At 42.0% G+C, this 13,641-nt stretch overlaps 1 protein-coding gene and 1 long non-coding RNA gene across 6 annotated transcripts in view; one reads left to right on the top strand and one right to left on the bottom strand.

Moving 5' to 3' along the window:
- The window catches only part of KLHL2 (kelch like family member 2), a 126,030-nt gene extending 119,469 nt beyond the window's left edge, over positions 1-6,561 (bottom strand). For 4 of the 5 annotated variants that reach the window (XR_014244304.1, XR_014244305.1, XM_082391141.1 and 1 more), the window contains exon 1: positions 6,295-6,561. Coding sequence is in view for 3 of the 5 variants with exons in the window: in XM_082391141.1 (XP_082247267.1) it covers positions 6,295-6,320 (26 nt within the window). In the remaining 2 variants the exon portion in view is untranslated. The remainder of the gene's footprint in view (positions 1-6,294) is intronic. The other variant, XM_082391139.1, reaches the window with a different exon arrangement.
- The window catches only part of LOC309628314, an 882,984-nt gene that overhangs the window by 612,501 nt on the left and 256,842 nt on the right, over positions 1-13,641 (top strand). The window lies entirely within an intron of this gene.

Raw genomic sequence — 13,641 nt, forward strand, 5'->3', positions numbered from 1 at the left:
GAGGTAGCTGGGACTCTGAGGTGCAGAGGTGAGGAAGCTCTCTGATCCTAGAACAAGAGAGCTGTAAAATGCTCTGCTTCAGTTCAACCCCGCTCCCTCTCACCTACGTGACAAACAGAGGACAACCTGGCACTTTTTGTCCCTGATAGTGACTACTACCAGGAAAGCGACTAGGGTAAAAGCATGTCTTATGCAAGATCAGTCTTATTTTAAAGCATGTTATAAACAATTAACACAGCATTGTCAGAGTGGGATATCTGTGAGGTGCTAAAATAGGGAGGAGAAGGTTGATGATCCATTTCAAACATTTCCATGTCTTTTATCACTCTCATTTCTGACCTTTCTTTTGCCACTTTTCCTATTACCATCACTTGGCTGGTAAGGGGGCAGCACTATGACTTGGCATATTCAGTTGACTGGGCTACATTTTCCAGCATTTAATGAAAAGGCACTGGAAGAGGAGCAAAATCAGCCGGAAGACATGAACTGCAGTCCTAGCCTGCAGATACTAACCAAGTGACCTTGGATTAGTCCCTTAGCCTCTCTGGGCTTCAGACTGTGTACTTATAAAATAAGGTTTTTGTTATTCCACAGATCTGTCTAATAGTAAATGTAATATGAAAGTCAAAGATAGTGACACCTCACCTACTTGCCTCAGGAGCTGTATAAGCACTAAACACTATGTGAATGTAAACACAGAGTTAAGAAGAAAAATGTTGGGGTTAGGAGCTAAACTGAACATGGAGATACATTTTTATGGATTTTCTTGGCCTTCTTCATTTTTAATTGCAACACTAAATTAAAAGTTATTGGCAATACTCCAGACCACCACCACTGTTAATAAATCAAGTAGGTAAGCACTGCCTAGCCCACTGCTGCCCTATACTAAGCAGGGTGAGCGATTAGGATGCTGAACACAGAAACCTTCTCCAGTTACCAGCCAAGTGAGGAGGCACTTTGGAAACCACCAGGGAATGGCAAGAAGTCCGTACACAAGTGCAAGATTATGCGCTACCAATTATAAATAGTATAGGAATTGCAAAGAGGAGCTAGAATGAGTTGATGTATACAAGGAAGACTTTGTGAAGGGGATGGGGCTCCAACTGGGCCTTGGAGGGATTCTAAGTTGTTTTAACTGAGGACAGGATAGGAAAAGGCTGGAGACTCCCGGCTTGTGATAAGGTATAATTTACCTTGGGAGGTTAAGGCACATAATGATTTTGAACATACAAGATAAGGCCAAAATGATGGAGGGCTGAGACTTCCTGGCTGATATCTGGTTTTGTTAAGTGTTTGACTTGACTCGATGTTGGGGGGGGGGGGCGGTGGTGTCAAAACAATAGGTGGACTGAAAGGTGATGAGAGAATACCTAAGAGTTCAACAGGAGAAATAATCCAGGTATCAAGGGATGAAACCTTGAGTATCATCAGAGTATCAGCAATCAGAATGGACACTTGAAACCAACACTGTACAGTTCCTGGGAGCTGATAAAATGTGGAGGATGATGAAAGAAAAAGAAATCAAAGACCATTCCAAGGCTTTGTGTATCCAGGACCAGAAGAATGATTATTCCACTGAGTAAGTGGAGATGCTATAAAGGGAAGTCAGTTTGAGAACAAAGATTATGAAAACTCAGTTTTAGACATGTTGAATCTGATGTATGCGCTAAGGGTAGGTGTTCCGTAAGAAGCTCAAAATTCAAAACTGAGGCACAGATCTAGAGCCCAGGCTTAAGATACAGATGGAGCCACAACTTAGTGATTAATAGTCGACTGAAAAGAAAACTGGCCAAGGCCTGCATCTGGGAGAAACAGCTACTGCCAACGAACAAAAGCCATGTAAGCCAAAAAAGTGATCAACAGAGAGAGATTAGAGTCCCAGTTTCTCCTCTACTTGATAAGCTTGGAAATGTAACTTAACCTCTGAAAACTAATAATAATAAGAGACCTACACTTAATAAGGTAGGTTGTTGACAAGATTAAATGAGATAAAGTAATAAAATAAATAAAGTAAATCACCTTTAACAACCTAAAAACTAGAGCAGGAAACCAAGAAAAAGTAGTGTCATGGCAAGGGCATGTTTTTCAAGGCAGGATTAGTGAAAAGAACTGGTCAAAAAATACTTTAGCAAATGCCCATAGCCTGAAATTCGAGACAGAAAAGCATACAACACAAAGTACACAGACCCACCCACTACAGTAACTGTATCATGTATTTGTTTACTGTCAGTTTCAACCATGAGGAAAAGGACTTTGTTTTGGTTTCTGAGATATTACCAAAGCCTGGTCACCGAAGGCACCCAATAAATATGAATAAAAAACCTGAACTCCCTCATTATAAATACATCTGGAATTTGGTAGAATTCTATAGAAGAGCATCTGAAAGGCAATTTCCATTCTCTGTATCACCTTGAAAGAACTTTCCGCCTGATCTTAAGAATTTCACTTGCTTTCATAAACACTCTTTGTGCAGTTCCGTAGCAACCACAGCTGAGTAGATGTACAATCACCTTCACAAAAGCACACTTACTAATATTTATTGATGCCTACTATGTGCATAAGAAAATGTAAATTAGAAACAAGAGGTTTAGGACTATTTGGTGGGAGGGGGAGGAGTGATTTCCCAGAATCAGAGACTACTACATAAATGCTACCTATTTTCAGAATCCACTTCTCAAGTTCCCAAATGCACCTCAAAATTTTCCTTATATATGACACTTCAGCACATGTTGATGCACACGTCTTCTTTCAACATCACCTTGTGGGCCATTATCGTTCCTGAATATTTTAAACGTCTCTGTCTATCATTAAGGAGATTCACCTATGATCTGAGAGATGCCCAATTTACACTTAGGACTAAACAAAAAACAAGAATACATTCCAAAGGGTTATAAAAGGCAAACAAATGACTACTGGGATAACCCATGCCAAGGTTCCAAATTCATAGTAATTAAATCTTAGAATTAGAATGAACATTAAAGGTCATCTGGTCCAGTGGATCGCAAACATCAGGTTTCAATGAACTTTTTATTGATCTGTGACAAAATGAGGACAATGTAGTAAGTTTTCATAAAACTAAATGTATTCAATTTAAGAACTATCCTTTGGCCTGAGATTACGTACTTCGCTGTATTTGGGGAGGGGCACTAAAATGTCCTTTCTTTTACAAAAAGATGATGATAGTTGATAATTTTATCTTTTTTTTTTTTTAACTTGGCAAAACTTAGCAATTCTATGTTGGACTTCAGTTTTTTTTTAAATTTTACAGTCAGTGAAATCCAAAAACATGAGAATCTCTGCTCTAATCCAACTAATTTTCTGCTGCCTAAATCCCTTAGAATACAGTCAATAAGATGTTTGTCTGCCTATGCTGAACATCTCTAACGCTCAAGAGCTTCCAGTGACGTGGAATCCACTGAAAAAAGACATGGCTGTATATCTGAGGCATGTTTGGAAAAGCAAAAAAGCAAGGTCTGCAGGGAGAAAGCCAACTTGTGAAAGAGGGCCAGTAGGAAAATGAAGGCCAAGAAAACTTTTCAGTGAGGTCAAAGGGATGCACTCTGTCCTATACTCACAGTCTTTCTTCAACTTAGTAATTATGAAAATCCTTTACAAAAATAACTATAAAAGCTAGAATGTATAAAACATTCCTGAGGTCAGGGCTGATCAGTTTACAATTCCTTTCACACATCTCAGTTTATTGCCTGAGACAACTCCTTTGCTAACCTACATATAATTTTAATTGAACACTTTTCAGGTTCAATCAGGCAAATAAATGTCCCATGGTCTTAATATCACCCAGACCCGAAAATGCAGGAGAATCTAAAAGCCACATACACTCAAGGATGCAAAAAATAATAGAGATATAAAGCCCACGACAATCAACATGAGAATCAAAAAGGATGAGAAGAACGTGAAGGCAAGGAGTAGAAAGAGCAGAAGAAATTTTAAAAACCTAATCTCAACAAGCCCATCGGAAGGAACTAGGGAGCCTGGACGTAGTCACCTCCATCCCTCCAAGACAATGTCTAACAGGCTGAAAGGGAGCAAGGTGGGATTTGAAAATGATGCAAAACTGGCTGTTAAAAGAGAAGGGCAAGCAAAAGTATCACACTCAGTGCCAGGGAGAGACCAGCATGCAAACATTTGCAGAAGGAATGAATTAATAAACAGACATTTATGCAAAGAGGATCTGAGTCCCTGCTTCCAACCACATCATCCAAGGCACTTTAAGTCCACCTCAAACAACTTTCTTTGCCTTTAAGCTCAAGCTAAAAATCTAACCTTATGAAAAGCTGAGCCTGCCCAATAACTTGCACTGGTCTCTGACCTAGCTAAGCTTTAGCACAGCGAGGCCTGACAAAGCTCCTTCCCCAAGAACTGCCATTTCTCAAATCCAGCACCCATGATTCAGTGTGGAAGGAAAAAACAAAATTATTGGGAGTAGAGGCAAATAGGCCAAGGGGTGGGAAGAAAAACTCTTCTGATGCACAGAAAGGTAAAAAAAACACTATAGTTCTGGAATTAGGGCTACTCCTAGATAGACCAAATGAAAACAAAACCTATTTGTATTTACCATTAAATGAACAGAAACAAAAGTCTCACCAACTTCAGCCACCCATGGCTGAACAGAGTTTTTTGGGTTTTGGTTTTCTTTAACTATTCTTTCATCCCTGTTGGCATTCAGGCTTTCCATTACATCTCAGCCTCTCATTGTTCCAGCACTACTGATGAAATCTCAATAGCAAAGAACTGTGCTGAACACCAAAATTCTGATTAGTTGATGTCTTAGATTCAGTTTATCAATATTTGCATGCACACATTTATTTCATTTTAATTATCTCTATTTAAATGATTTTTAATCTCTCTCCTCCCTCCCTCCAGAGCCTACTTTTCCACACCCTTTTCTCACCTTCATTCTAAGGTCCCCCCTTTTCTTTCCTTTAGTGCCCTCTGCTCCAGAAGCAAAACAGGGACTGCAGGGAACTGATATAAAGGGGGCGGGTTTACGACAAATATCATCCTATGTGGGATATCCTCTATACTATGTGTTGTCTATAGACAAGTAGCATTTCCTGCCTTGCGTGCCTCTGAGCCTGGGCAGAACTCATGTACTGATGCTGTGCTCACACATGATGCTAACAATCCACCATCATGTCTCCTAGAGGTTCAGGAGCCTTCCCGAACCTGTTGAAGAACATGACCAGATGACAAAGTCTACAAAGTGACAGCCATCACCAAGCAACTGAGCTCTTATTCCTACCAGCCCAGGAGGGTCAATTCAAGAGTCGTAGGTACTCCTTAGATTTCCATGACCTGTTCCACTCAAGCTAAAATTTCTGTAAGGCACTTTTAAAAAGTGCCAGAATCCTATTAGCGCTCCTAAAAAGACTCAACATCAAAAAAATTTTCAGCCCAAGCCAAATATTTATATTTTGGCTGGTATTCTGCCAAATAGCCACAAGAGGCTGGTGTGATACAACTGCCCTGGAGTGGAGCTGGCCAAATCTAAGTGAAAAACAATAAAGCTCCAAGAATGAGCTGTCATGAAAAGGTACACGGTTCTTAGAATGAGATTTTTCTGGCGGTTTGAAAAGTCAGATTCAAAGGGCTCTTGTTACTTCATAAAGGTTAAACTAAGGAAAGCAAATCAAAATTGAAATGTTCAAAATTCCTGGGGATTTATAGTCCACTTTTAACAAAATGCTTAAAAAAAAAAAAAACTTGTATTGAATAATGCAATATTTTCAATGTCTCCCACATAATTGTTCAGCTTATTTCTGGAAGCAATTTTGTCGCAGGTGGTCTTGACTGTACTTGGGTACCAAGGAAAAAGACACCTGTGCCTGACAGGTCGTACACTAACTAATTCGCCCAGGGTGCCAAAGAAACAGAAGATGCTGTGATTTCTGGATACGATTTTCTGCAGTGCCAGGTAAAAGAGGTCACATGCCCTGTACAGCCGCGGCTCGGCTCGTTCCGAGTGATGTGCAAGCTCCTCAGACAGAATTTTGCTAGGAATTCGGAGAAGCAAGCAAGCTGAGTGGAATTCCTCTCGGCACCGGCGTCTGTACTTTGCAGCTTCCTTTTCCGACGGCCTCGCGCGCATCCTGTGTCTCCATCCCGCGGATGCTCGGCCCTCCCGAGACTCCCGCTCACCGGCGGAGGACCCTCCCCACACACCGCGCGGTGACGCCCCGCCCGCCAGCCAGGCTGCGTTCCGCCCGCCGCCCGGCCCGCCGCCGGCCCTACCCGGCCGCAGCGGCCCCGCCCGCCGCCCGTCAGCTCACTCACGCGGGAGGCCGCGGCGGCGTCTCCATGGCGGCTCCTCTCAGGCTTCAGCTCGCGGGCGCCCGCCGCCGCCAGCACCATTCCAGCTGCGGACGCCTGCCCCGCCCGCCCGCCGCGCCGCGTCCCATCCGCCCGGGCGCCCGCCCGCCGCCCCGCACTCGCGCCGCACCCGCACCCGCCCCCGAGGTGGCCCAGCTCCGCCAGCCTCGCTCGGCGGGCTCGCTCAGCCTGCCGGCGCTCCTGGGGGCGGGGCTGCAGGCGGGCACTTCCGGGTGTGACGGGCCCTCGAGACCCCGCCCCGCACCGCCCCTTCCTGCAACCGCGAAGTACGGGGTGTGTCCGCCGGCCCAGACGCTGGAGCTGGAGACGTAAGGGTGCGGTCTCACCGGAAAGCGCGGCGTCCCTCCGCTCCGCGTTCCCTGACTGTCCCGCTCCACAGGCGCGCTCGCTCTGTCCTTTCCCAGCCTGCACCCAGGGAGGCGGGAGGGGTGGGCGTAGCCGATCCTTCCTCTACGGATAGTGAAACTGAGGCAAGAAGAAATGACTCGCCTGTCGAGGGTCCCAAGCAGGAACTGGAGCCTCCCTGCTCAGGCTGTGATCCGCTTGTTGCACCTGCTGGGCGAGGTCTCGGCGCTGGGATGGGATGCGGAGCAAAACCAGGTCTCCGTGTCTGCGCACCTGTCCATCTGGACGTGACAAGGGAAACAAAAACGACGATGCCTGCCGTGAAAATACCAAATAATCAAGGCGAGGAGACAGGATGCTAAATGGTAGTCAAGGAAGGCCTCTCAAAACATGTCATTTAAAAGCGATGGAAGAAAGCGAATCTTGAGTAAATCAGAGTTCTCAGGGCAGAGGGAAGAGCAGTGCAGAGACTCCTGGCCATCGAAGAGCGGGAAGAGTACAGTGTGGCTGATGGTTCCCCAAGTATGCCGCTGGGCAGCGGTAGCATCTGGGAACTTGTTAGAAATGCAAATTCTCGAGGCCCACTTCAGATCTCAATCAGAAGTTCTGGGGTTGAGGCCCAGCAGCCTGTGCTGTGACAAGCCCTCCAGAGGGTCCTGGTGCCCGCTAAGGTTTAAGAACCTCTGCGGTAACTGAAGCAGAGTCAGGACAGGAGACAGTTGGAGGAATTGGTGTCAGGGGAATAGTGACAGATCACACAGGCGTGGTAGGCCATCAAAAAGGTTTTGGCTTTTACTGAGAAGAGGAACAATGAAAAGTTGTGAGCAACGTGACCTGATCATTAAAAGGATGACTTTGCTGGGATTTGTTTTAAAATCCTCCTCAAAAAAAGGGAGGGTAGGGAATAGAAGAAAGAAGATGGGCAAAATGTTAATTTTTGATGCTGAGTGATGAGTGCATGGGGGTAGTCATTTATGTGTATTTATGTGTATGTTTTAAAAGGTTCATAATAAAAACTGATTTTTATGTTGCTATATGAGCCATAGATGTAGGGAAGCAAGAAAGCAAACAAGGAGTTGCCTGGCTGTGATGATCAGAGTGATGGAGAGAAGATATAGCAGAGGAGAGTTGCTGATAGATTAGATATAAGAGAAAGACTAGAGTGAAAGATGATCTCAAGGGTTTTGGTCTGGGCTCTTGGGAGAGTGGAGTTGACATTTACTGAGATTGAGGAAATAGAGAAGAAACAGATTTGGTGGGGCAAGGAGCATATTTGTCAGTTCTGATTTAGACATGGTTACTTCTGAGATGTCTGTTAAACATCCATGTGAAGATAGGTGTAGACAATTAGGTATCTGGGGTGGACATAAATGTGTGGGTGGGCAACATACAGGTGGTATTTAAGGACTGGTTGAGATCAACTAGATAATGTAACTAGAGTAAAGAAGAGACCAAGAAGTGAGCCCTGGGGCACTCCAACACTAAAACAATAAGATAAGGAGGATTCAGCAAAGGAGACAGAAAAGGGAGCAGTAGTGAAGTAGGAGAAATGTCTTGGTAGCCTACTGACGTGATCCAGGAAAAGGCTGTATCTAGTAAGCCTTAGCATGAACTCACCCTTCCATAACCTCCTGGCATTATTGACCCACCATGAGGAGCGCATACATGATTGAGTTATTCCTCAAGTGTTAGTGGTGATTTTGTTCAGATCCATAATAAAACTTCCTACTTTATAAGGTCATTGTAAGAATTAAATAATCTATTTAAAACATATAGCGGACTTCCCTGGTGGTGCAGTGGTTAAGAATCTGCCTGCCGATGCAGGGGGGACATGGGTTCGATCCCTGATCTAGGAAGATCCCACATGCCACAGAGCAGCTAAACCCATGCGCCACAACTACTGAGCCCACACGCCACAACTACTGAAGCCCACACGCCCTAGAGCTCATGCTCCACAACAAGAGAAGCCACCACAATGAGAAACCCGTGCACCACAACGAAGAGTAGTTCCCCCCCCCGCCCCTCGCTCGCCTCAACTAGAAAAAGCCCACGGGCAGCAACAAAGACCCAATGCAGCCAAAAATAAATAAAATTTAAAAAATAAAAAATAAAAAAAGTAAAGCATATAGCACTAAGTGTATAAGGGAAACACTTAATAAATGTTCATTGCTTTCATTATGTCTGCATATTTCCATGACCATCAGTTATACTTGACTCAGCTAGGAATTGAGGTTAAGTGCTAAACCCAAGAGATACGCACTAACTTAGGTTTGATCAATCCTTTGGCCTGACCTCCTTCTTCTGCATGCAAGCAGAGTGAGCAGGACTGTTCAATCAGCCATTTCAGGAGATCTTTCAGGACAAAACAAAACAAAAACATAAAATTCTTCTAATGCTTTTGTGTCTTCCCACCCCAAATAGTGTTATAGGTGCAAGTGAATACTGAAAAGTGAGGCTATGTCAGTCTGACAAATAGGCACACAACTCCAAACCATAGCCCCTTTCACATCCTCCCCTGGATTAGTTTTGGCTGGTACAATTCTCTGCTTCTTAAGGGATCCAGTTCAGCTAGCATGCTAAATGTCTACTCAAACTTTCTCTTTTTCACACACATCCCTAAATTTGTAGGCCTGGGAAAGGGTACTTTTTTACCCTCAACCTTGCTAGGAGTTAAATATCAGCCCCACAAGCTCTGGTATCCTAGTGTGGTGGCCACCAGGTAGATTTGAAGACATTCGTTTTCCTAATTCAATTCTCTGCCCTGACCCCACTCCATGCAGAGAAGAGGAAGAACTAGGTCCACAGCTCAACATCTCATCTGTGAATCTTTAAGCAATTTGAAAATGTTAATTTACACTGAACCTTTGTTGTTTTCTGAAAAGACAGTGATGGGACCTTTGGCTTTCAGACATAGGCAGACCTGCTTAAGAGCAGTAGCAATTTATGAGGCCAGAGTTTCCATTTTCATCTTTGTGTGGGCCAAGTAACTTCACAAAACTGGCCCTTGGCCAGATATAGCCTCAACAGTTAACCCTGTCTCACCAAACACAAGAAAAATAAACAAAAAACCTTGATAGGATGAACACAAATCCATCTGTGGGGAAAAGACGTTTAATATGTCTTCCTTTGTATGTCAGTTTCACCATATTATGAAGTAAAAGATTAGGAGTAGCTACCCAAGGCCACCAAGGACTTCCTGTCTCCATTTCCATTGGCCTAAGAACTAACTAGCCATGCTGAGGTGTTTGACCTCTCCCTGTTCAGGTTATTAGCTCCGACCACCTACCAATTCTTCTTTAGATGAGCTCTTCACTCCCCCAAAGAGGGATGAGATATTACAGAAGTCCATTCATTTGTTATACTGTTGAAATAGAACAATTCCTTGGCTGTATTAGTAACCATAACCTAAAGCTAAGGTAAGTAGCTGGAATATATCACTGGTGAAGAAGATGCAACCATGCAGAGGAACAAGTCTGTGACAGTAGCTGGTAGCAAAAATTACTTAGATTGAGTCAAAATCAGATGGTGCAGTAGAACTAATGACATGACATGGCAAGCACAAACATATCACATGGCAAGAATCTGGGACCTGAGAATTGCTCCTGTAAAGAAAAGACAATTTCACCAAAGAATATATAAAATGGTAAGAGTCTGTTTTGTGATTCCATCCAGTGTAAAGGTAGCAACGATGAAAAGCATCAGTCATTCAAAATGGGATATTAGGGAATTCCCTGGGTGTCCAGTGATTAGGACCAGCTTCAGTCCCTGGTCAGGGAACTAAGATCCCTCAAGCTGTGTGGCAAAGAAGAAAAAAAAAAAATCATATTAAAGAAGGTGGAGACCTTCTAAAAAGCCTTAGTTTCTATCCTAAAGAGTTAGTCTAAAATGCATTACTTGATTTGCTTTTCTAACTTTAAATCAGGGTTTTTGCTTTTATTCTTTTGATTTGGAAGCAGCTTAGTGTATGTAATATATTATGAAGCATTTCAAATTATTCTTGTGAGACTGCTATTTAGCAAACGGACTTGTCAATACACGAAGGTATTTGTTACAGGCTTTGTGGTGTTAAATGGGGGTGATGTGATTCTGCTTCAGACCAGTAGAAAATCTTTAATTGAAGGAATCCTTCATTTCTGAGTCCAGTTTACAAAAGTTGCTTCCTTGTTTCTGTAACCTTTAAGATACAAACCTTACATCCAGCACAACACAGCTGCCCATTTTCCTGTATTGGAGATTCCTGGAAAGATGAAAACAAATTGTTTAGTGCAAAGTTCAATTGGAAATCTGTTGGCAGTATCCCCAAATAGACTTCACACTAACGTATATCAGGTAAGCAGTTTCTCTGTGCTTTTTTAACAAAAGGAAATTTACTTAATCTATTTTTACTTGTATATAGTTATACGGTATCTATTTATGTAGTCTGGTGATGTAATACCTCATTATAGAATTATCTAGGAACTAAACATCTATCTACACAGTCAGCAATGCCAGGAGAAGAAAAAGCAAGTAAAAGTTCTTGATAAATTATGCAAAGCATTATGAGCTTGGTGTCATTCATCTCAGGTTACGCACACACACACACACACACACACACACACACACACACTCTTCTACCCACAGTGTCTGTTTGTTCATCACCGATGACTGTTAATAGCATGGACCTTAAGCTAAACTGTGAAATAAGGGGTTTTTTGCCATTCTCCTTTCCCCAGTGTTCACTTTTTCCTTATGGTGTTGATATATCTATCACCTCTGACCCTCACCATCAGCAGGACTCCACTCTCCTCTCTTCATCCCTAATCAAACTTAGAAATTATCTAATATCAGTTAGAATGATTAGTGGATTACACTATAATACAATGGGTAATACTGGTATTATTTCATGCTATTATTTTAGCCAAATAATATCTTCATACCCTATCCCCTATTCTCCTTCCTCCTAAAGTACATTCCAATGCCTTCTATATTATTTCAATCACAACATTTTTGACAACTAAGTGTGAGGTTGAAATGTGTCTTTTTCATTAATAGAGGTATTTCTGTATAACACTGTCAAAGGAATGCGTTAATAAAGGACCAGGCTGAGAAAGATGAAAAATATTCTTCTTAAAGTCTAGACCTTTTGAGACCAAACCTCTAGGAGTTTGTATTATTTGTTCAAATTGATCACATGGTAATGTGAAAAGATAAGTCTTGAGTTTCCACATAAATCCTAAAATTTGAGCTCAGCCCAAGTCTTGGAATTATTTTTGCAAGTAAAGATACTTTGCCAAGAAATCCTTTCTCATTCCTAATCTGGTACCAAAAATCAGCTTCTGGATGCAGAGGAGCACGTTTAATGCAGGATATAAGTGGTTAGTCAATTCTTGAGGCATCTATATTTCGTTTTTCTTGTTAAGATCTTGGTAATAATCCAACCGAAGAAAAGGATTGAATCCAGGCTGCATATGTATGAGAACTATTCTTCATTGAACTAAAAATGAACCTAAGCTGCCATTTTGAAGTCCTTGTTAAAAGCCAACTAAAAGTAAATCATGAGAAAAATATTCCTGGTCATATTTTCTGAGGCAAACTGATTCAAGCCAATCTTAATTGTATTGTATTATACTTAGGTATTATATCAACCTTTTCTATGCCAGATAGGGGAAATACTGGCAGCCCTATTTCAGGTTGCAGCTACCTCTGCACCCCCAGCACTCCCTAAACTTTCCTGATTTATGTCTCCCCAAAGCTCTTATCACAACTTGACAAACTATGTGTTCTACTTATTTTTTCAATTATTTTCTATCTTCTACCTTGGAATGTAAGCTCTATGAAAGCATGGATTTTGTCTGATTAGTCACTGCCATACCCTCAGGGCCTAGAAAGTACTGCAAATATTATGCCCACAGCAATACTGTTGGATGAACAAACTGGCATGATTTATTGTGTACATCAACCAAAAAGTTAACCTCCAGAAACATACGTTTTAATTCAAGTTCATGCAATGTTCATTTTAACAGCTATAAACTACATCTATATGTTAGTTTTCATTTCTTTTTACTTTTGGAAGCATAAAATCAATGCTCCCTGGAAATAAGGAAGACACAGAGAAACTTTCTTTGATTTCAGTCAGTCAATCGGCCAACATTTGCTGAATGATTTCTTTGATGAATACACTGTGATAGGTGGGTAGTAGGGAGTGGTATAAATAAGAAAAAGCTTAAGGCAAGGATTCTACCTTTAAGAAATTTGTAACTAACTTGAGATACAAGAAATAAGTTCAATGTTTAAACCAAATTAATTAAACAAAAATACCAGACAAGAAAGTCTTCACAAATAAGATGAATGCTGACTTGAGCATGTAAGAAAGAGAAAGGCACATAGTAGGAAAAGAGAGCGTGTTCAGTGGACAGTAAAGGAGATTTTAGACAAACGATTCCAAGGGTGGGGTAATAAGAAAAAGCCAAGATGTTAATGTTAATGTCAGATCCTAGGGATCCTTGAATGGATGTTAGGCTTTATGTGGAGTAATAGTCAAGTATTGGAGGAGTATGTCTGGGTGTGAGTGTGTGTGTGTGTGTGTGTGTGTGCAGGCAGAATAAACAAACTCTACTGTTAAGACTTTTAATCTGGCATGGGTGTGCAAAATTAATGACAGGTAGGAGAGATTAGTTGGGAAACTACTGCAAGATTTCATGCACGAGAAGATAAAACTTGAAGTAGAATAGCGTGCTATAAATGAAAAGGAATGGCCAAATGGCAAAGATGGAATAAGAATGATAACTAATTTGAAATGGGGGCAAAGAAGGTAAGGTAGTCAAATATCCTAAGGTTTTCAGCCTGAGACTATGGAGACAGAATTGATAAAAAGAAGAAAGTCACATGAGGTAGATGAGGATGTGTGTGGTTTTAGACCTGCCAAGTTGTCAGTAATGGCAAGATATCCAAGCGAAATGTCCAGCA

Source organism: Balaenoptera borealis, assembly GCF_965194805.1.
Source record: "Balaenoptera borealis genome assembly, chromosome: 4".
Classification (NCBI taxonomy): Eukaryota; Metazoa; Chordata; class Mammalia; order Artiodactyla; family Balaenopteridae; genus Balaenoptera; species Balaenoptera borealis.